This window comes from Parasteatoda tepidariorum, chromosome 3 (assembly GCF_982258835.1).
Source record: "Parasteatoda tepidariorum strain Cologne lab strain chromosome 3, Ptep-v5.0, whole genome shotgun sequence".
NCBI lineage: Eukaryota > Metazoa > Arthropoda > Arachnida > Araneae > Theridiidae > Parasteatoda > Parasteatoda tepidariorum.
The window spans coordinates 62,994,093-63,019,211 of record NC_141757.1 but is presented as its reverse complement, the minus strand read 5'-3'; the positions used below and the strand labels follow the sequence as shown (position 1 = coordinate 63,019,211).

The 25,119-nt window shown below is 31.2% G+C and overlaps 2 protein-coding genes across 3 annotated transcripts; one reads left to right on the top strand and one right to left on the bottom strand.

The window, feature by feature from the left end:
- Positions 1–1,567: 1,567 nt before the first annotated feature.
- LOC107443452 (uncharacterized) lies at positions 1,568–24,493 on the top strand. 2 transcript variants are annotated; one of them, XM_087159457.1, is made up of 9 exons: positions 1,568–2,195; positions 3,116–3,166; positions 4,730–4,933; positions 7,236–7,334; positions 17,382–17,488; positions 18,918–19,016; positions 20,363–20,425; positions 22,972–23,181; positions 24,273–24,493. In XM_087159457.1, the coding sequence occupies exons 5-9, from the start codon at positions 17,422–17,424 to the stop codon at positions 24,473–24,475; spliced, it is 642 nt and encodes a 213-aa protein (XP_087015583.1). In that variant the 5' UTR covers positions 1,568–2,195; positions 3,116–3,166; positions 4,730–4,933; positions 7,236–7,334; positions 17,382–17,421; the 3' UTR covers positions 24,476–24,493. The 2 variants fall into 2 exon arrangements, with proteins under 2 accessions (XP_087015583.1, XP_087015584.1); XM_087159458.1 differs by lacking the exons at positions 1,568–2,195; positions 3,116–3,166; positions 4,730–4,933; positions 7,236–7,334 and adding an exon at positions 15,888–16,194.
- On the bottom strand, positions 10,399–14,394 carry LOC147813846 (uncharacterized). Its single transcript, XM_087160132.1, has one exon. The coding sequence runs from the start codon at positions 14,392–14,394 to the stop codon at positions 10,399–10,401; it is 3,996 nt and encodes a 1,331-aa protein (XP_087016258.1).
- Positions 24,494–25,119: the final 626 nt, after the last annotated feature.

The following is a 25,119-nucleotide window of genomic DNA, read 5'->3' as shown; positions in this document are numbered from 1 at the left end:
CAAAGAATGAAGATTTTGTCAAATCAATGGGTTTGGTATACATGTCCGAACCCATTGATTAACGAACAACTCGATTACCTGAGTTCATTTGCCCTGTAGATTCATTTGCTTGATAACTTATTAGCCTGACAACTCATTTGCCCAACCACTCATTTGTCCAACCACTCATTTGTCCAACCACTCATTTGTCCAACCACTCATTTGTCCAACCACTCATTTGTCCAACCACTCATTTGTCCAACAGTGCGTTTGTTCGACAAACAAATTATGAAACTGATTGAATACACTGTAAAAATGCGGATAATATTACGGTAAAAAATACTGGCATCCGGAGTGCAGTATCCGGAAAAAATTATTATTCAGAAATACTATTCTAACTGTAAAATTTATACCTTAATTTTTACTCTAAAAATTATTTAATTACAGTGATTTACCAATTTTGCAATAAATATTACTGTAAAAATTTACAGTGTATCATTTTTTTTCTGCAACATTTTACAACAAAAGTGGATTTTACGGAAAAAGTAACGGTAGTCTGAGTGGTGGTACTTTTTACAGTAATTTGACCCATAATTTTTTTCAGTGTAAATATATTTCATCAAAGCAATCATTGCTTTATTAAAAATACAAATAATACAATTGTGTGATAAATGTAAATAAATATTACAAGCCATACAGTACACTTTCGGTATTATTTTCATGAACTCGGAGATTCCTCCTTATTTTGAGGAACTGAACTTTTTTGTTCAACACAATTTCAAAGATCTTTATCCCTCTTACTGTGTGTGTTATTCAACAGTTCATAAGACCGGCAAAAAAGAGCTACCGCGTTTAGTTAACATGCCATCTGTGAGTAGATACCAGTGAATCAAAAAAGAAAAACCATTTAAGCTTCAATCCTCAATTGCTATTTACTTTACCAATTAATTAGCAAAGGCTGTTTAATGCTTGAAAGTTAGCAAAGAGTCACTGCAGTGAGTTAAGCTATTTTTAAGTTTATGCGAAGAAAATTAAATTAAGTTCCAATTATCTATTGCTATTTATAATATCAAGTGGATAGCAAAAGCTGTTTAATGCGTGAAAAAACTTTTATTTTTCAAATAAACATTAGCAGGAACTGTAAGGAATTACAGGAATTTTTATATTTATTGTAAAAATGTACTCAAAAGCTTGCATCACTGCTCTCTCAGCTAGCAAATTACTATGTTGAGATTTGATGCTTTGAAAGGCTTTTTATTTATTTTTTACAAGGAAATAAATAAAAGAAAGCAACACGAAATTTTCTTGAACATTCGTATTCAGTGAGTTTAATGTATTAAGCATTTCTTGATAATACTATTTTTGCCGAAAAAATAGTTAATAAATTAATGAGCATAGCCAAAACATTTAGAAAAGAATACATAAACTATTTATGACTCCAAATGTCTCCATTTTTGTGTAAAAAAATGCCCGAATTTATACTTATAAAACTATATAACTTGTTTAAAAAAGAATACCATTTTTTTAAACGAATCTCAAAATATCGTCTGATTTAAAATACCGTTCGGTGAAAATATACAACACGTTCTAGAAGCAAAAGCAATACCTATTGCAAGTTGCAAATTACTATCTGATTATTTCGAACTTTGATCGAAGCATTAATTAAGAAAAATTATTATGCCCTTAATTAGTAAAATTTAAAATAATAAAAACTTTTTTTCTTGGTTAAGCAGTTTCAAGCTATATTTTAGTTGTCTTAATTCCTAAATCTAAGATTTCAAACCTACAACAGAATTAATTAAAGTTCAGGAATTTAGCTAATTTACTTCAAACTTCACCCCGCGCACGCGTTAATTTAATTTTTCAAACTTTTTACAGATTACTATTAATTAAAATTGCTTACCAGTTACCCCTAAAAAACGAAAATGGCAGGTGATGATTATTAAAATATAGAGAAAAAAATTCTGCGTAGATGTTAACGGCATTACATAACAAAAAAAAATTATGTATTTCTTATAATTAAAACGTTTTTTAATTCCTTGATAAACAGAACTAAACTATTTGTTAATTTGTTGAAAAAAATTACTAACCAAAATTATTAGTAAATTCCTTGTTAAGGAGTTAAAGCTTATTTTCAATACATTATTTTTCAGATGTTTGTATTTTTGGTAGATATTGCAGTCCAACGTCGAATCCCTCAGCTTTTACTTTCGATCGTAAGTAAAATTATTTATTTTTCTAAAACTTCAAGGAACTCATTTTCTACGACTTTACCAGTCCTTTGATAGAAATAATTATTATCCTGATAACAAGACGACTTTTGTTTTTTATTCAGTTTATCAAATGTAATGTTTTCAATCAAGTAATGCCTTGCCGTTTCAGTTTATAGGGATTATTTCTACAATTACTGGTTGTTTCAAGTCCTTAACAAAATTGTTTGCAATGTGTTTGATGTTTGCAGACCAATTTGAATTTAGTTTGAGTGAACAGCAGATTGACTCCGCAAATTCTGCCACTGGGTATATGTAGTCTAAAAAGATATATTAATGAAGATAATTATCCATTTGGCTGTGGTAGCCCAGTGGTTTGAAAATTGCACTCCAATCTGGAAGGTTCGATGCTGAACTCCAAAAGGACCCATTGAATACATGCGATGTACGTACTCGCAAAGTCTGTGAATGGAAAGTCTTGTCGTCAGTCGCAGTGCAGTACCATGGGTAAAGGGATCTGGAGAAAATTTCCTTCCCCTTCAGATCTATGTCTAAATTAAGGAAGCGGCCTCACAAATGATTGCTGCTGCCATCTATCCGTAGTGTTCTGAACTCAGACGAACTTAAACCCTTGTGGTGCTCTCTTGTCGAGCGAAAGGCGTACATCCAGGCTCGTCCAAGTGTCATTACAAACAACAGCATGCAATGTTTCGTAATAATCATTCTATACTTTTTGAATCATTGTAAAAAGTGAAGTAAAAAAGAGAGAAACTGAGATTTGAACATCTGAACGTTTAACAAATTAAATATTAAAATTCCACATATGAAAATTTCAGAACAAATGTTTGAATGTTTTTCACTTTTCTGATTGTTTTGTCAGTATTAAACCATTTTAATTTCTTTTTTTAATTCCTTTGAATTTTCAGGTAAACCTCTCTGCGTAGTACTTGGATGGTGTCTTGCATCGTTGATAATAGGTAAGAACGATTCTTTAACTTCAATGGGTGCCTATTTGTTCAAATTTTTAGAAACATTTATTGAATGATCAATGTTTCTTTCACTCCGATTTTAATTAAATTAAACACGTTGTCAACAGGACAGACTTACAAATTTTTCTAAAATTTCTCAAAGATTTTGAAAATGTAAAGAAAAACGTATTTATTTTTCCTTAATAGTATGGAACAAGTGATTGAAAATTTGTGAGAAGGACTTTAAGGTTTGAAAAGAAAATACTTGTATATTGTGTGCAAAAAATGTATTCAGTGCAATGAAAAATGTTAGTATTATTATTTATTTGTGGGCAGAAAAAAATTACTCACTTTCGATAACAAAAATTGTATCCATTCAAGAGTCTATAATACAAAAGATTCAACTGAAATTAAATTACGTCACACTGAGATTTTACGAGATATGTTTTCTTCGAGATAAGTGGTAACAGTGCCACCAAACACTTTAAGGACACTATTGAAGGATCAAAATGATTTGTTATAATATTTTTGCAGATGAAAGATGTGTTTCATGAAATTTTATACGAAAATTTCGTTTTTAAAAGAAGAAAAAAAAAATTTTCTCAAAATTATGATTCGGTATTAATTACTTTTCCGGAAAGGGAATTTTTAGGATTTCGAAATCTCTTTTAATAAAAGAGCAACTAGTGTTAATTTTTGAAAGAAAGTTGATGCTGTAATAAAGGTTAAGTTTATAAAGTATAATCTCAACATTCATACTGTAACTCATATAAATTTTGTCTTTATTTAGTATTTAGTCATTATTCAACTAAAAAAAATTTAAGCATTAAAAAAACTTATTCCTTTTTCAGCAACTCGTTTTTATTTATTTATTTATTTTAGTTTATATATATATATATATATATATATATATATATATATATATATATATATATATATATATATATATATATATATATATATATATATATATATATATATATATATATATATATATATATATATATATATATATATATATATATATATATATATATATATATATATATATATATATATATATATTTGTTATCATCGTTGTACAGCTGACTCAATTTTGAGTTTACGACTACCATTCTTCAACTCGGCAGCCTTGTGATTTTGAACCCGATCCAGTAACCATTTACCTTCATGGAGGACATTTTTGATGGAACTAATCCGCATTTACGTTCCATGATGAGGACAAACACAAAAACATCCCACAGTTAGTCTAACGGCAAGGGGACTATAACCCATAATCTGTCTACCACTGAGTATATTTTACGTCAGCACTGTGGTCGGTGTGAGCTGGATGCGGAATTCACGTCGCCGAGCTATCGACAGGATTCGAACCGGTTTACTTCATTGAGTGGCGAGAGTTCTATACTTTGAGCCACCACGGTTCACCAGCAAAACATTGTTAATATTTAGTACTTAGTCTTATTTAGTATTTAGACATTTTCCATCAAGTGTGTTTTTTAAGAGTAATTTCAAATTTAAACTGTAGCCAGCAAATTATTGTCGTTATATGAGTGCATTAAATATTTTTTACAGGAATTGCACACATAAAGAGTTGCGAGAAAGCACCCCATTTACCTCTTCTTTTAATTGTTGGTGGATTGTCGGGTTTTTTCCTGTATATCATGTTAATGTTAAATACAAAGCCATCTAAACATTGTATAAGCCCAATAAAAGCTCGATGTATTCTTGTCTACATTATCATGCACTCTGTTTTCTCATTGATCTGGATAATTTTAGGTAAGTTTCGTCTAGTATTTTTTTCCTCCATTGAGATACATTATAATTTTGTTCAGTAAATCTTCCGGTTAAAATAGATTTTATGGTAAAAAGTACCTGCACTCTGAGTTCCACACTTTTATCCTAATTTGATAAGAAATTTTTACTGTGTAGATTTTTGTTATGCTTTAGCATAGACTCTATGGGAAGTTTCTGTGGGGATAGTAGTTATAGACTATGTCTACATTCATTTATGAAAAGGTACCCCACTATAGAATTGAGTTAACAAGTCTTATATACAAGTGAATTGGAATTATACTTTTGTAGTGGTAGATACACTACAGTACTCATACACCAGAATTATGTCTGTGATCGAATACGATGAACTGACACCACTAGTTGATTCATTGCTGTTTTTGTGTGAAGCCGGGAGAGTTGTATTAAGATCACCGCACGTTTTATGATAGTGAGAGCTGTATTAAGTTCACGGTCGTGGTTGTTCCTGTGTTGCCATAGGTAGTCGAGTGTATGCAGGCCGACGTTGTATTTGATCAAGACTGAGTACCAACAGCTTGAGGAGGTGGATAATGTCGTAGTCACAAGTAGCAAATCAACTATTCAAAGTGGACAATCCATAAAAGTTCAAATCGAAGTGGGAATTTCTGTCAAGGTAGGCGTGTTCACATCACGTCCGTGTCACCAGTGTGGGGATAGTAGTTATCGACTATGTAACCATTCATCTATGAAAAGATAGAATATAAATATAAGTAGAATAAAATAAAATATAAAGGGGAGAAAAAAAATTAAAAAACCTCAGTAGCCGATAAAAATAGGCATAAAAAACGGAACAAGAAAAACCATTATGTCTGAAAGGGTGAAATCAGAGTAAAATGCATTTCCAGTCGCTATGGAGAGGTGGTAAGGAACTAATGACGTTAACAAGGGAATCAGGATTCATATGAATGCGAAAACAAGTTTATTCCTAATAAAAGTTACATTCCTAAATAACTTCCTATTCCTAAGCAAATTACATTTCTATTGAATATTAGACACTGTATTTATGTTTTTGCGAGAAACATATTTTTTGAGGAGCAAAGAAATTGTACTTACGATTAAGGACTCAATTGTTGTTTTGTTACGATTGGAAAATAAATTTTTCAAACATTGCAAATGTTGGCTACCTATAGTGCCTGTTAATACTTCAAAATTTATTTAAAGGAATTGTAACGTATCTGATCGCAACGTAAGGGAATTGTAACGTATCTTATTTTTGTTTCAAAGGGATTTGTTTCACAAAGCAGTATTCTTATTTTATTTATTTTGAAATAGTTTTAGCAGAATCGGTCATTTTTGAACAGTCGTATTATACTGCTGTGCAATTGAAAAATCATCGTAAGCGACATAAAATTCATAATTGAGATTTTTATATATTTGGCATCGTTATGTGGTAAGCGACCTATTGCAAAAAATATTTTTTCAAAAATAAATTTTGTTCTATCAGTTTTTTTAGAATTCTATTTTAGCGTTCATAGGCATTAGTAATAGAAAGAAAATAGTTGTCATGCCACTTTTCCTGGAATCTATCGTGAAGCACTTACGTTGTTTTTGCAATTTCTCGGCAGTATATTAATTTCAAAATTAAAAATAAAATTAAAAAATAAATTTTCTTTCTCTCAAAACGGGGATTATCCAACTGTCACGTAAAATACAATCCAAAATTCTTTTCTTTCATTTTCTTTTACTTTAAATGCATACTATTAATAATGATACGCTTTTTGTCGGTTTGAAGTTGACGCTAAGACACCCTGACCAATAGGGAGCTTCAAGGCTCATCATGATCATATTCATATAACGTTGGTGGAAACATTTTTTAAATTAAACATTTTTTAAACTAAACATTTCAAAACTTCTTTAACACTAGATTGCTTAAGGAAGACATTTTGACTGCTTTTAATTTCAATTAGAAAAACAATGATGTACATAATAACACAATTTCTTAAAATTTTGTACAACATATAATTTTTTATTGTTAATATTTACTAATAACTAGTTATATAACAGTAAATAATATAAAAAATATTAAAAATTAATTATAAAGAAATTTTTTTACACATTATTTATTCTTTTACAATCCAGTCATTATGACTACTTTTGGGCAATATTGGTATATACCAAGTTTCTAGTGTTAACAGATTATCTCATTGGCAATTATATCGAAAAGAAGTAAGTCATAAATTTTGTTTGTTCCTTATTCTTTTACTTATTTTCTGTGGTTCATTATTCAGAAAAATCCACATTTAATTGTATTATTTATTTGTTTCAGGAGGTATTAGGATTTTTTATGCAATCAATGAAGTTGATCACTGCGGAAATTCTGATTCCTCATCTAATTGCTGCTACATTCCGATGTTATTTGTATCTGGTACCTTACTGACTCTTATCATATTTTTCATTTTGTTTATATTTTTTGCCATAGGTGTGTCCATTCAGGCTTGTTTTAATAAAATATGTATGTGAGTTTTTTAGAACGAAAAACAAGCTAAGATGCTTTTGATTGTCATAATTTGTGATTTTTGTTTTCATTTACATTATACCGAAACTATAATCTTCACACCAAGATTCCAAAAATAAAATAATGTCAGTATGCAGACAGATACAATGGTCTGAATTACGCATTTCTATCCATAGGTATCACCACCCCCTTCTCAATCTGAAAGGTACATACAGGTACAAAGGTACATACCTGTAAGATGCGGCTTTATCTTCATGCTTGTTTCTGTCTACTCTTTTTTTATGTGCTAGTTATATTTAAGCTTTCTGCCAAACATTTGAAATGTAATGAGCCATCTTCCATTACGCTTTGTTAAATTACTCAAATGTAGAATATTGGAAATAATAAATAAAAGATATTGCGTCATTACACTTTGATACAGAAATAACACTTTAATGAAAAATTTATGATCTAAGAAGTATATAGAAGTATATTTTAAGAGTTCAAAGAGAGATTTTGTAAGATGTTAATTTACCTTTTTAAGCTTGAGCAGGGAAACAATTGAATTTTAATAAATAGACGATATAGCTATCTGCACAAAATCTTTTAACTGACTGGGATTGTAAATTATATAGCAGAGAGCGTTAAATAATGAAATATATTAAATTCTTTTTTTAAAAAAGTGCTTATTCTCTTTGAAACGGAGAAGAAAAAAACCTTGAAATGACGATATATTTGACCCATTTAATCAAGCTGGTGCAAATAATATACTAAATTTTCCTCCTTAAATTTTTTTCCATTTATATGGCCCATACTTTAATATGGCAAGTGATGAATTCGTTACCTGCTGTCCAATATATAAACGCGAAATCCACTTTTACTACACCGGAGTTGTGATAGACTATAGATGTTGATTGAACAATCCTCCATCTCCTTAAAAGAGGTAAAAAGATGAGGTCTTAAATCCTTATATTCACCATTAATTTTTCTTTTTTCTTATTTTATTTTATTTCAATTAATACATATTAACAATATTAATTAAGCATTAGTATCAGTAATAATATGGCGATTTTTTACGGATCCCCAAAACGAATGAGTATCTTTTCTGCATTATTTTTGCTTTTTAGAAGATAAGTTTTTTTAAATTTCAATTAATATATACTACTATTTCAATTAATATATTATCATTGTCGTCAATGATAATATGACGATTTCTTACGGTTCTTCTGGACAAATAAATGCTTTTACTCCACTGCTTTTGCTTTTTAGTACATGGCTTATTTATTTCATTTCAATATTCATATATTACCTAAATTAATTAAGCATCATTTGCTTCAATAATAACATGGAGATTTTTCACGGTTGGACTAAACGAATTAGTACCACTTTCCCATTAGTTTTGCCTTTGAATACAAAGATATTTTTTTCTATTCAATGCAAAGTGATGCTGTGGGTATCTCGATCCTGATTGGTTCTTGAAGCATGGCGTTCGTTTACGTTAGCAACTGTTCTTTCCTCTCTATTTCGAGTAAGCCAAGCTCGTGTCAAGTATCAACTCTCTTAGGTGACGCGTTCGAAATTCTTTTGAAAAGATTCTTTCTAAAAGATTTCAATTCTTTCACTATATATTTACACACAGACTTAACACAAGGACTGGCATCAAGCCATGTGGAACATAAATAAACTAATTATGCATCGAAGTTGCCAGGTACACAAAACAAAAATATATCAATGTTAGAATAAGGTACATAAACAAATATTAAGTCTAAGTAAAGTAAAAGAAGTAGACGAGAAAAAATTATATTTCCCCGAATTCGATGTGCGATACGGTTCTGTATTTAATTAACTTATCGTTAATTAACATCTTAACTTATGTACAAAAACTTAGTTCAACTTTCATGCACCATTTTGCTGATAAAGATTAACTGGCGCTGACGTCATAGGTCAAATATGTGGATATGGGAGAACTTCTTCTTCTTCTTCTTGAAATGCAAGTACCGGTTGATTTTAAATAATTCATTTTTTAGGAACATATTTCAAAAAAATAATACAAATAAAAGAAGCACGTGATATCAGACAACTTTAAAAGTATAAATTTGCTGAAGTAGACAGCACCTACTACCACGTAGTGTTGTTCATAGAATTTATCCGTCATAGCGAATATAAAATAATTCAATTTTTAAATACGTGCAATAAACTATTTTTTATCAAATAGAGCTATCAACAATTATCACTTATGCTATGTTTAAAATGTATGATAAATTGAATGAATCGTGTATAGTTAAATTTGAAACAATGGCTAACGCTTAACTAATCAGAAAATTTACCTAAGAATGTTTAATGTCAACAGTGAAGGTCTGGTTTCTTAGGACAAGCGCCTTATCTGGGCGTCAGCGGGACGTCAACATCCCGTTGACGCCAACAAAATACTGGTTTGTTAGCTCAAGGTCTGGTTTCTTAGAACTAGCGCCTTATTTGGGCGTCAGCGGAAAGTTGACGTAGAGCTGACGCCATTAAAATACTTTTTTGTTAGCTCAGCGTGAGCAGTCGGCCCAACGCAGACATTATCTCTCATTGCGCATGCGTTAATAACGTAAACAAATATTTATTTTGAATTTGTATTGATTTTGTTATTGTCGACGCTCAGGTAAATATGAACTCGCTCAATAAACAAAAAGAAAGCGGACTGTATTTTTCTGCACAATATTTATTTAGTTTTTGGAAGAGAGCTTTTTTGTAGCTCGTTACAGCTCTCCTTCCACACACACTCTCTCTCTCAGTGTTACAAGTTATACTAGGTGGCGCTACAAATCCGTGCGGATACATACCGCCGGGCGTTGCATTGTTTTAACAATCAACAATATTAATACAACTATTAACAATATTACTATTATTACACAAATATTACTATACTAAACAATTGCTATTACACGATAAATTTCACATTTTACATGATTATGAAAAGTAATATATAAAGTTTTTAAAAAAAATATATTCATTCAATTGGCAATAAACAAATCTTGGAAATGGGCCTTTTAAAGATCCCTTTGTTTGTTTTAATACTACAAACACGAACTCTGCCATCCTTTCCCGGAAAGACCTCCACAATTCTACCAATTGGAAAATTACATATAGCTAAATTATCTTCCTTTATCAAAACCATATCTCCAGTTTTAATGTTTTGCTTATCAAGGTACCATTTCGACCTTTGTTGCAAAGTTGACAAATAATCTTTGTGCCACTTTTTCCATATTAATTGCACGAATTTAGTGGTTTTGTGCCATAAACTCAACCTATTATCAGATACATTGGTTACATCAGGTTCAACAATTGATGTGAACGGTCTTCCGATCAGGAAATGGCCTGGAGTGAGAACACTCAAATCATTGGCATCTGAAGATAACGGGGTAAGCGGTCTTGAGTTTAAAACTGACTCAATTTGAGTAGTTACAGTCAAAAAATCTTCATAAGTTAATTTCTTATCACCCACTACTCTTTTCAGATGATATTTGAAGGATCTCACTCCAGCTTCCCAGAGCCCTCCAAAATTCGGACTCCTAGGTGGCAAAAATTTCCATTTGATATTTTCATGACTCATATAATTACATAAACTCTTATCAGGATTTTTAACTAAGCTAAATAATCGTTGTAACTCATTATTACTCCCAACAAAATTAGTCGCATTATCTGAGTACAGAACACTGCTTTTTCCTCTACGCGAAAAAAATCTCTTTAATGTAGCTATAAATGCTTGAGAGCTCAACTCTGTCACAAGCTCCAAATGAATTGCTTTTGTGACGAAGCATACAAAAATCGCGACATAAATTTTTTGAAAAGTACCTTTCCGTTGGTTCTTGTATTTAATTGTAAATGGACCGCAAAAGTCCACACCTGAAATGGCAAATGGAAAGTTTTGACTCACACGACTTTTGGGTAGATCACCCATAAGTTGATCACAAGTTATTGGTTTAGCTTTAAAGCACGACAAACACTCACGAACTACTTTTCTACAAATAGATCTGCCATTGATTGGCCAAAATCTTTGTCTTATAATAAACAATAATGTTTGAGGTCCAACATGTAAATTCTTAATATGATTACTAATAATTATCAATTTTGTTAATTTATGTTTTTCTGGTAACAATAATGGGAATTTTTTATCAAAGCACAAATTACTATTGGACAAACGTCCACCTACTCTTATGAGACCTTCTTTATCAATAAAAGGACATAAATTTCTTACCTTACTCTGCTTTGAAACTTCACCTGTAATTTCAAAATCTCTGATTTCCTTGCTGAACTCCCGTTTCTGCACTAAACTTACCAATTTTAGTTCAGCTCTTTTAAGTTCATCTGGAGACAAAGACCCAGTTGATGTGTCATAAGTGCTCCGACAATTATCGATGAACCTATATACAAAACTTAATACACGAATGAGTTTACTATAATTATTACTAACTTCCAGAAAATTATCAAGAAAATTACCATTATCACTAATAAAACAATTAAAGTCACTAGATAGTTTAAATTCATTAGAAAATTCATCTTCAATAACTCTGGATGGAATGTCTCTATTTGGATATTCACTGTTACACAAGAAATTTGGTCCTTCAAACCACAATCTACATTGTGAAAGTTTATCAGGATCGAGACCTCTGGAGATAATGTCTGCAGGGTTCTCAGTTGATGGTACATATCTCCAACTGTCAATGTTAGTTAAGTCTTGAATCTGGGATACACGATTGGCAACGAAAGTCTTAAGTAGAAATGACTCCTTACGTATCCAAGAAAGCACAATCATGCTATCACTCCATAAGTAGATGTTGGATATAGGCAAATCGAGAGCTATTATCACTTTTTTCACTAATTTGGCTAGAAGCAGTGAGGCACAAAGTTCTAGTCTTGGGATGGTTACTCTTTTCAAAGGTGATACCCGACTTTTGCTAGCAATCAATTTGATAGTCGCTGCTTGACCATTTTTAACACACTTACAGTAAACAACAGCACCGTAAGCAACCTCTGACGCGTCGGCGAATCCATGAATTTCAATCATGTCAGCTCCCTCTGTAAGTATGCATCTATCAAATTCCATGTTGTTAACACTCTTTAAAGCTTCGACAAACTTCTTCCACTCTTGGATTTGTTTCTCAGGCAGTTCTTCATGCCAGTCCAGTTTTAAAGACCATAGCTGTTGCAAAAATATCTTTGCTTTTGACACTACTGGTCCAAGCAATCCAAGGGGGTCGAAAAGGTGTGCAATTGTGGATAAGACACAGCGCTTCGTAACTTTCGAGTCTCTTCTATGTGATGCACTACAGGTAACTTTAAAATAAAGACTATCTTTCTTCGGACTCCAGGAAACTCCTAGCACTTGAGTTCCATCACAGTTAGTAAAATTATATATTTCTTCACCATCAGAAACTAACGCTGCGCAGTTGCTATGCCATTTGTGGAGTTGCATGCCAGCATTTCCTAAAATACCAATTAATTGATTTTTAAGTTCTTTTGCAGTTGCTAAATTATCAGAGCCGGTCAACACATCATCTATATAGAAATCATTTTCAATGACTGGAGCAGCAAGAGGATAATTTTCTCCTTCATCAATAGCTATTTGCTTTAATGTACGAGTTGCTAGAAATGGTGCACACACTGTACCGTAAGTGACGGTATTCAACTCGTAGGTTTTGACAGGTCCTTCCTCTTTTTCTTTCCAAAGAATACGCTGCAATTTTCTTTGGCTTTGATGAATTAAGATCATTCGGTACATTTTCTTTATGTCTGCTGTGAAGGCATAGACATATTTACGGAACCTTGTCATGATGGAAAATAAATCACTCTGAACTATGCCTCCATTTAATTGCAAAGAATTTAAGGAATTACCAACTGAGGTAGGATAACTCGCATTAAAATCAACTCTTAGGATAGTTGATTGCCTATCAGGGCGGTAAACTCCTAAATGGGGAATGTAGTAAGTGGCCTCTTCCTCCTCATCATCCGAAATTTCTGACATGTGTCCCATCTCTAAATATTCATGAAGGAAATCCTTATATAAAGATAAATAATTTGGCTCCTTAATTAAACGTTTCCACATCAGATTTAATTTCTTTAACGCAAACTCTTTAGATTTTCCCAAATGCTTAGGATCCTCTTTTAAAGGCATCTTTACTATGTACCGTCCCTCAGAATTTCTAGCACAGTTGTTTTTAAAATGTTCTTCACAAATAATTTTTTCTTTACTCTCAATTATTTCAGTTTCGATATTTTCTATCTCCCAAAAACTTCTAACAGTTTGTTCTAAATCAAGAGTTTCTTTAACTAACCCACAATGGATTTTATTATCCTCCATATTTGATATGCTTCCACTAACTAAATAACCAAATACAGAATTTTGTAAGATTAAATTCGAGTTAGGAGGGTAAATTTGCCCAGGTTTTATTAGCTCAAAAAAGGATTCCGCACCAATTAATAATTCAACTCTCTGCGGAATGTGAAAATACGCATCAGCTAAGTTAATGTTTTCCAACCCTTCTATACACTTGTTTACTTTCTTTGAGGGTGTGAGATCCGTAATTCTAGGAACAACTAATAAATTCAGATCTGCGTTAAAAGTTCGGGCTTTATTTATTAAAGTAGCACAAACTTGAGACCTAACAGAAATAGCTGAATCATTCAACCCAGACACTACTATGTTTGTTTTATTCTTTCTCAATTGTAGGCGATCTGCACATTCTTTACTTATGAAATTAGACATAGATCCCGAATCTAATAAAACACGAACTTCACTTTCATTTCCAAAAGAATCACATAAATAACAAGTTGCAGTACTCAAAAGAACTGTTTTGTTTTTATTCCAGACATAACTACTCGTGGCCGAAAAGATATTGGCGCCTGTGTTTTGCTCTTCGCATGCTGCTGGTGTTAATTCAGAAGTAAGCGGGGAGAGGGGGGGATTTCCTCTATCAATTTGTTTTTTATTTGATTCTGAATTCATAATGTTCTCCTCTCTTATTTTTGATTGAGTTGAATAATTATGTTCTCGATTAAAGTGTAATGAAATATGATGCCTTTTACCACATTTTGCACAAGAATATTTTGATTTGCAAGACATCACTTTATGTTTACCAAGACAATTAAAACAAAATTCATTATCTTTAACAAATTGTATTTTCTCATACACAGATAATTTCTTATAAGTAGAACACATATAAAGGGGGTGATTTTCATCACATAAAATGCACTTTGAACTCTTAACATCAGACAAAAAGGTTTTAGAAATATTTCTTTCATTATGACTTTTATTATAAGAGCTCTTTTGGCTCAGCACGAATACGTGCAATTTCTAGTTCAGTTTTTGTTCTCTCGAGCTCTTTTGGCTCAGCACGAATACGTGCAATTTCTAGTTCAGTTTTTGCTCTCTCGAGCTTTATATTCTCTAACTTTAATTGTTTTGATTCTTCAGACTTGCGCTCTTCTACTATTAAACTTACTAGATCACTAACAGTTTCAGAGTCAGTTTTATATTTTTCACAACTTTTAATTATATCAATTAAGTTAACCACAGTCATATCATCACTAATCTCTAGATCTAGTTCACTGGCAATAAGCCTTAAATCATCTTTTTTACAATTCTTAAACATTGTAAATTAAAGTATTTTATTAAAAAATCAAAACAATCCTACTTTGAATGGGAAGGCACGAATCCACAGTTTTCTCGTAACACTGTCCACAATGGTTATCTCTTGGAACTCGAAACGAAACTCTTTTCGTTAATTGTTTTAATTTTGCTGATTATTTCTCCTGGTGAGCGGACCACTTATGTCGACGCTCAGGTAAATATGAACTCGCTCAATAAACAAAAAGAAAGCGGACTGTATTTTTCTGCACAATATTTATTTAGTTTTTGGAAGAGAGCTTTTTTGTAGCTCGTTACAGCTCTCCTTCCACACACACTCTCTCTCTCAGTGTTACAAGTTATACTAGGTGGCGCTACAAATCCGTGCGGATACAGTTATTGTCGACCAGTCTTTTAGAGAACAAATGATGACTTTGTCCAAGAAAAAACACATTACAGCTGAGCTAAATGAAGAATGCTATGTTTAATGAAGAAGCTATGTTTAATGTCAAAATCAAAATCTTGGCTGATTTCAATGTGTTGTGGATGTTGTCCGCCATTGCTTCTGTGGTTAACGTCACGTTGTAATCCAACTGCAGTTGAGTTGGACGGCAATTGTAGTTCAAGATGAGCGTTCGATGACGTATAATATCAAACTCACAAATGGACCAATCAGAGGTTAGCGCTGATTTCCAGCTGACGGCGCCCTGTCCTAACAAATCAAGCCTTGACCTTCCTCTTGCTTCAAACTATCTGTATGCCGAATTTCATCAATTTTGGTTGAATGGTTTAGGAGTCTATAAAGGACACACAAACAGTCAGACATTCATTCATTTATATATAGAGAGAGAGATAGATAGATAGATAGATTATTATATCAACCTATGTTGAAACTAGATTTCACTAAAATATGTTACGTACTTATGCAGATAATTAACGAAATCTGAAATATCTTTCAATCAAAACACATGTACCGATCACGCATTTCTCCATTAGTTCTTCACAAATATTGCATATATAAAAAAAATATGGTTTGCTTCAGCACAGTTTTCTAAAAAAAAAGTTTTCAAAACAATTTCTTAAAATATTTATTATGATTCTGTATGTATTAAAGCGGCCAACATAGGAGTTTTTATAAATCAAGAACTATAATAGTATTTTTTTTCAGAATTAAAGGAAGTAAGTCAATATTTTAATCTTTATTATTGTAACATTTAATTTAATGCCATGAAAATGTGACAATTGAGATCCAAAATTGATATTTCTCTTCGTTCAATGTATCTGTGGGTAAAGACCTTTAGACAATGCCAACCTTCATCTATCAAAAGGTCTTTGCCTTCACACGCAACCTTCTGATCATCCCGGGTCACCAAGGTTGGCATTGTCTAATGGTCTTTCCCCACATTGGTGACTTGCGGTCGTGATATGATCACGCCTACTTCGATGGACGGTCCACATTGAATAGTTGACTTGCTAATTGTGACTGCGTCATCGTCCTCCTCTCCCTGTTGCTTCTCAGTCTCATTTACATACAACTGGTTTCTGCACACACTCGACTGCTAATAATAACACACACAACCATGAACTTAATACAGCTCTCATGGCTAAAGCTCAAAACCCGGTGACCTTAATCCAGCTCGCCCGGTCTTTCACAAATACAGAAACTAGTGGTATCCATTCATCGAATTATATCCTTGATAGAATTCTGGTGGGGGAGTATTGTGGCGTTACTACCAATACGAAAATTAAACATCAATTCACTAGAATATAAGACATGCTAACTTGATTCAATCTGGAGGTACCTTTTGATAGATGAAGGTTGGCATCGTCTAAAGGTCATCCCCCACATATCGTCCAATTATCAATGGTTAGCTAAACAACAATATATATTGTGATCTAACAAATAATTAAATTATACTACTCTTTCTAACAAAAAATTACGAATGTGTAAAATATCACTAAGAGGAAAAAAAAAGAAAAAAAAATATTTTTAATTCCTAAGCATACTCAATTACTATTTGTTTCAGTTCCTAAACAAAATTTGTTTTCCAGTCTGCAGATGTATAAGCAAAAGAAAAGTGGTGACTTTCAGAAATTCCAAATAATGTTCTTAAATTAATTCGAATTTTAAAACTAAAATAAATGTTTTAAAGATCAGAAGGAAATATATACATTGAATCATTATTCCCAGTGCTGAATAAGCACACAGCACAATGCAGAAAAAAATTTTCTTGACTTTTTTATGATATTAAGTTGGCGTTATTTATTGCAAAATATTAATTAATATTATGAAAGTCTTAGAGTGGGACGTTCACTTAAATAATTCGATATTTATCTTAACGAGCAAAATGATCATTTATTTTTAGATCCAATCCACTCTTGTTTTTTCAATAAAAATCTTCGTTTATGGCACTGAAGAGAACAACTGAGGAAAATGGAAAAACAACGTCAAATTTCTTATATTTCATCAAAGGTACATTTCTCATACTTTATTATTTCTTATGAAATTCCTCACTTTTAAAAACATTTTCAAACTATTATGTTTATCTATATTTAAATTGCTGTAATTGTTAAGTAGAAAAAAATTATTTTTAGTGTTCTTTTATTTATAAGTAGTACATTAATATGATACTAGTTGTCTCAAAAGTGGACGACAATTTGAAAAATCAATGAAAATTGAAAGGAGATAGCAGTGATTGACTCAATTCATTCTGCGAAGGATATAAGTTGTTTTCTCCCACCAAATTTAAAAGTTAGTTGCAAAATTCGATAACAGATGGCATGCTGTCATAAAAGACAATAAAATAATGTTTCCTACTCCATATCAGACCGTTGTAACTGAATTATTTACAAGACCGTCTGTTAATTTTGCCCTCAGGTTGCACCACGTTGTTTTTGCAAATAGTATCGTGTGACAGCGCAACCTATTGACGAGATTTCTAACTAATTTTGAAATTTAGTAAAAGTAAATTATTTGGTATCCTTAAGCTTAAATGTGGCCTAATCTAAAATTATAAAGTGGCGCTAAAATCAAAGCTTTGTGCTTCAATTAGAATACAAATATATAGATTCCTCCTGCAACAAAACATTCTCATTGCTTAAGGTATTGAGGAAATAGTCCTCAAATTCAAAAGAATCAAAGGTTTCAACATTGTACCTTGTTGTTGTTGCAAATATTAAGTTTAGTTTTTCTCAGCTGACAGCGCAACCTATTGACGAGCTTTCTAACTAATTTCTAAATTTAGTGAAAGTAAATTTTTGTTTTTTCTAAGGCTTAAAGGATTTTGAAGTGGAGCTAACATCAAGTCTTTGTGCTTCAATTTGAACATGAATATATAGATTCCACCTGCAAAAAATATTCTTATAACTTAAGGTATTGAGAAAATGGTCCTCAAATGGAAAAGATGCAAAGCTTTCAACATTACATTTTACTGACAAAATTGCAATACTACTGGAAGGAACTACTTTAATTGCGTAAATAATTAAAACATTTCAATATGACACTCGTATTTAGTTAAAAGTAAACATTTCTGTTAAAAAATTTAGCAATTTAATTTATTTTTAATTTTTCATTGTTTATTTATCAACAATTTTTTTAATGTTTTCTGTATTTTCCTCTTATTATAATATCACTAATTTTTTAAATAATGAAATGAATTAATAGAATTAAAAATCATTCGAAAACTATACTCTGAAACATGAATTCGACCTTTTTTAAACACAGTCAAAAAGCTAACTAGAAATAAATTATATGACTTATGAAACTGTTTTTCTGTATCAAAGACTGTTTTATTGTATTATAACTGAACTGTTGCATCATAAATAAAATTTTGTGCTTTAGGATTGATTGAATCTTGAATTTAATATGAGTATTATAATCGTTTATTTTTTTTTCCATTTAGTATCCAAAGAAGGGGATGGAAATCCAGTTGTTATTGAAATAAAACCAGAAAATGACACTAATTCCAAAGAAACAGCGAGCAAATATTATCATTTCGTTAGTAAGTTTCTCTTAAATTAATCTAGTTTTCAAATAAGTAACATATATTATTTAACTATAATTTCATAAGGAAGAGGAATCATATATAGTTTTAATTATTAACTAATGTCGACATGTTTCGGGTATAACAATGCTCATTCTGACTGATAAGTGAAGATTTGAACGAATAAAAACTCGGATTCCGCAATATATTTTTAATGCTTCAGATTCAACTAAGTGCCTTCCTTCTAAAACTGCATTAGCACTCATAAAAGAAATTTGGTACTCCCTCTTGGGTCATGCTTCTCATTGGCATTCTAAACACCTTCAAAATTTTCTGTCCCACAAGGCTTAGTTCCGAAAAGATAACTTCTGACTAAAACTTTGTTTGAGATTGGTGTTACTACAAAACGCACTTAGAAAGAAAAATAAGTTTGAAAAAAAAAATCAAATAAAGTGTTTACAAGTATCTAAGATGTTCAAAATGCATAAATAAATTTACAGTGGGCTTAAAAATTAACGTTTTCTTTCTTTCTTTTTTTTTGTTGACGGATTCGAAACAAAGGTTGACCCTCAAAATATAGAGGGTAGCCGTAATCTGGGAAATATGGTATTGTTGCTTTGGTCAAGAGAGATGTCCAAAGCTTGAACCCTTTAACGTTAATTTTACTTTTTGCTTATCTTATCTTATCTTGCGCATCTTTACTTATGCATTTATCTTTTGATAATTTTTTCAATTGCCATAAAAATTTCTCGAGATATGGCGAAATATGCAAAAAGTAAAATTAACATGCCAAAACTTTGGACTGCTCTACTGACCAAACTATTGGCACCATATTTACCAGATTGCGGCTCTCCCCTATATTTTGAAGATCAGAAATCCGAATTCGTCGGAAAAATAGGTATGTTTATTCAAAGAAAGTACGTTTTTGTGCCATATTTGATAAGTTTAAATATCGTCTACACTATTTAATTAGCATATCTAAGATCACCCCTTTGAACTATTAAGATTGAATCTTAGAACGTGTAGGTCCCATCAAAAGTCATCCATTAGATCAAAAGTTATTCTGGGTGGTCCGCTTTCTAGTTTACGTACTGTTCATTGCATGCTCATTTACCTAACTTCTCCCCCGCAAACAAAGAACCCAGAATAAATGAAAAAGAACTTTAAGAAAAATAATATTTTAAGTGATGAGTAGGTTTTTATTGCACAGGGGAGCCTGTTGGGGAGTTTCGTGGTCATTCTCTCAATATCACACCAACGTAAATTTATTCCACTCAAAGAACAAACATGTATTTTTTTTAAGTTTGTTTTCGTTCGTTATGTTAAATATATAAACTATGCATGATTTTTTTTTGAATTTTTAGAAACAATCTCAATTGTCATTCCGATGTGTTTCAATGTGCTGTCGATAATATTGATAATTATGGGTAAGAGTGAAACATTTTTAAGCCTTTTTCATAATTAAAGCACAGTTTAATATTGATACTTAATTTTTTTTTAAATTTTAAGGAAATTTCCCAACAAGGGTTACGCGGTTGCAGGGTTAGAAAGCTATAATAACTTAGGACAAATTAACGGTTACATTACTAGACTACTAAACTCAGTGGCGCGACAGCCCATAGAGGGCCAAGGCCTACTGTGCCCATCTCAGTTTTCTTGACCTTAGGCTCTGGAGTGCAGAAGCAGATGTTCCGGTCAGGTGAACGTGGAACCCCCAGTGTTTAGTTCCCAAGCATGCTTGGCACTCATTTATCGACCCACTGAAGGGATAAAAGACTGACTCAACCTTGCCCGGCCCGAGAATCGAACCCAGCACCTGTAGCATGGGAGTCCGAAGCGCTACCACTCAACCACCGGGCAACGGTTACATTATTAATGATTATTTTCTCAACTTGGTTTCTGTTTTCAATAAGTTGTTATTTAAGAAACGAGGTACAACCAAAAGACTATTCCCAGGAAATTAATTCACGTTGCGCAGGGCCCAATTTACAGATCCCGGGTGTACAGTTAACATGTTTTTTCGAAGCTCTGCGACCAAGGAAGATATAAAACATTTTTAAAAAAAACTGTTTAAATGCCTTACACTTGATGCAAAGTGATGATTTTAAACTATATATATCATCTTGCCGTGAAGAATTATCTGGCTGGCAGAACAGACCAATAACTTAAATAGTTTAAAAGTTAATTAAGTTTTCTTAAAATCGCCAATTTGGAGATATTTTTCTACCTAGAAGAAAATTATCAAAATCCATACCTGTAACTGAAAAATTCTCAAGCTTAAATTCCGAGGGAGATTTAGATAGCAACATTAAGGTTTTCATATCCGTGGCTGGGTGGCGCAGTTAGTTTGTCGTCGGCCTTCTGAGTCCAAGTCTGCGGGTTCGATCCCCGGCCCAGACACCGGATTTTCGGGATGCAGAAAATCCTCAGCGGCCATGTCATATTATTATGCGGCATGTAAAATATCCCTGGAGTGCCTTATTGGCTCTTGGCATTTCCGGCAAAATTAAATTCCTAGTGCACTTTAGCATCCAAATAGAGTCTCGGTGCTGCCATCTAGTGTGGCAGAAACTAGACGTCCAAATTAACATGACCAACGGTATCTCACCCATTGTGGTGGTCCTGAAAGAGTGGATACCACCTCTAGAGAACGCACTGGGTCTGCTCATCGGCAAGACCGATTGTGCAGCTCATTGGAAATAGAAAGAAAAAAGAAAAAGGTTTTCATATCTAAAAACACTGAAAACTTGAAATATGGACAATTTTTCAGGTTTAATCTGATAAATATGCTCCTTCATTAATGGAATATATACACTTTTTATTCTTGGATTTAAAACCTTGTCTAAAAACTAACTTCAATAAAGCAACCTATCGAATCTAATGGGATATTAATTTTACGACTCCGGTTTTGTTTTATTTGTTAATTAAAAGAAGAATGTAATAAGGAAAGCAGTTTTTATTAATTTATTTGGAAATATTTTCTCTTTATGTCCGGCTTCTACTAAGTTAAAACAATTACTTACTATTGAACTTTACTATATTAAAATATTCATAATCCATCTAATATATCGCTGTAGCTGCAAGACTGCTTTGATTTAGACACTAAAAACTTTCTACAGAATCAAAAATACATGAAAGTTAAAATTATTAATGGGAGAAATTCTCATATACTCTCAGAAAAACGATATCAAAGCTAAACTATAATATACAATTTCATTATTTAAGATTGTCATAATATTTGCAGATTTTAAAGCATAGAATGTGATAATATTTGCAAATTAACACTTAAAAAAAATCAAGTAGTTGGATAACTTTTGTTGAAAAAAACTCTTGGTGTCTTATACACTTAATCCAATTTGTATTTGCTTTTATGTATTTAAGTTTTCGTAAAAGCAATAAAATGGCTGTTACGGACGTAAAATTTTGTGTTACGCACAGGCTATATTGCTTTTGTACAACTAATTGCATTTTATACAATGCACAAATGTACCAAATTTTGTAGCAGAAGTTACAAACGCCAAACAGCCACGATACGCTCATTTTTTAGCACTGAAAATTGTACTGGTGAGCGTTGTTCTGTTTAGGGAGCATCTATCTTTGATAAGACTTTGCATTCTCTTTAAATGCTCTCGTGAGAACTGGCTAATCAATTATATACACTTTGAGATTCACTCCGACTTTTTCTCCTATACGGACCTGAATAGTTACTACTTTATTGCTAACTTAAAGCAACTTGAATAGTTACTACTTTATTGCTAACTTATTATAAGCAACCTCTTTTTATTTGAGGAACACTTAAGAAAATATTTCAAAATTATATTCCTGATTTTTTCAAAAATTTACAAAATATTATTATTAAATATATTCTTATCATCCTATTAGTATTCGGTTAAACTTCTATGTGATGGTTTAATAATTTGTTCAAAAATGCAATTGTATTGTTAGGTAACAATTTATTATAATTTATTTATAGGAAGCGTTTATATCAGAGATTGTCACATTCAACCGGGAATACCTATAGTTATTCTTGTTATTGGAGTTCTTTGCATGATTCATTTACTCATATACTTTGCAACATTACATGCAACTAAAGTTCTCAAAGTCCAAAAGAAATATTTTAAAGAATGTTACAGAATTATACAATATACAATCTATTTATGTTTGCTTGCATGCTTTCTCATTGGTAAGTTGATAATTTTTTTAAAAATTTATAATTATATTCATTTTATAATCAGAATGTGTTCTGCAATCATTGCTCACAACATCTATTTTTACAATCCATTTTTAAGAATGAAGTCCAAAATGTAAATACATTGGGTTACGCAAGTTAATATTTCAGCAAATTTCCTTATGATAATCGATGCGTTTTTCGTAAATTATCAGATCACCATAAAACTCTTAATCTTCAATTTTTTTAAAAAAATAACAATAAAAAAACACATGTTTAGTGTAAAGATGTTAACTAACCAACCCTACCTGACTTTTCAGATAAAAAAATTACTTTTAATCTTAAAATGAAGCTTCAATTTTCAGCTTATCTCTCAATAATATATTCTAATAAGAAAGAGAGTTAGGAAATATTGAGCTATGTATAATTTTACAACTGCCATTTGTTATAAAAATATTTAATCATAATAATTAAGTAAAAAAATCAAAGAACTGTGTCATGGATTAAAAGTTCTTTCTCCATCTTTTACTATCAACCCAAGTAAACTTGACATGAAAGACATATAATTAAATGACACGAATTACATAAATTAAATGACAGGAAATATATATAATTAAATGGCACAAATTACATAAATTAAATGACAGGAAATACATATAATTAAATGACACGAATTACATAAATTAAATGACAGGAAATATATATAATTAAATGGCACAAATTACATAAATTAAATGACAGGAAAGACATATAATTAAATGACACGAATTACATAAATTAAATGACAGGAAATATATATAATTAAATGGCACAAATTACATAAATTAAATGACAGGAAAGACATATAATTAAATGACACGAATTACATAAATTAAATGACAGGAAATATATATAATTAAATGGCACAAATTACATAAATTAAATGACAGGAAATACATATAATTAAATGACACGAATTACATAAATTAAATGACAGGAAATACATATAATTAAATAGGTACAAAAACTTAAATTCTGTAAGTTATTTTTAGCAACTACTTTTTCATATTTTGATGCTGCTTTGTTTATTTTACAGTTAGGATAATTATGCATTTTCTATGTTTTAGAAACATATTTCGTGTTTTCTGTTCAAGATAAAGTTAATTACAGAGATTCGTCTAATGAAGAATATTGCAACCAAACATTGTATTTATTTGTATATTATAAAGTTATCATTATTTATTCCATATGGCTGGTTGTAATAATTGTAATCTTATGCTTTTCTGGCTGTTTCTGCTGCTATGAAGTTGTACCTGTCTCTTCTACATGATTTTTTTTTAAATTAAATTTTAAAAAATCTATTTGTTAATAAAGTTATTTGTGGTTATTATAATTCAAATTGGGATTTTTTGCCATTATTCTTAATTATTCTTTACCATTCTTCTATCATCATTTACCATTTTTATTCCTTTACAATTATAATTAAATGAAATAAGAAATCAACTAAAAAACTACTTCATTCTTTTTATTTAATGGCTACTTGACGTGCTAGTATTGATTCTTTAAGCTACTTTGTAAAATAGTTTCTGAAAAACAAAAACTTAAGAATACAATTTTTAAAAAAATGTTTTATTGCTCAGAAACTAATGGATCGATTTCTTGACTTCATATTTCGGATTTTGTTATTTAAAATTACACAATTTTAAATGACAAAATATCTTAAAAGTAAAAAATACTTCTAGCCTTATAAAATTAAACCTTTGTTTGATTTTAGTTTCTGGATAAACTTGCTTTGCATTTAAGGATAAAAATATTTTGTCTACATTGAATAGTAGCTAGCTAGATTTCTTACCAGGAGAATTATTTTATCTAGCTTAACTAGAGACATTGTGAAATACGTAAAAAATACGTAAAAGACATTATTGGGATCAAAATGTCAACTTTTCTCTTGACTAAACATTTTTGAAACCATAT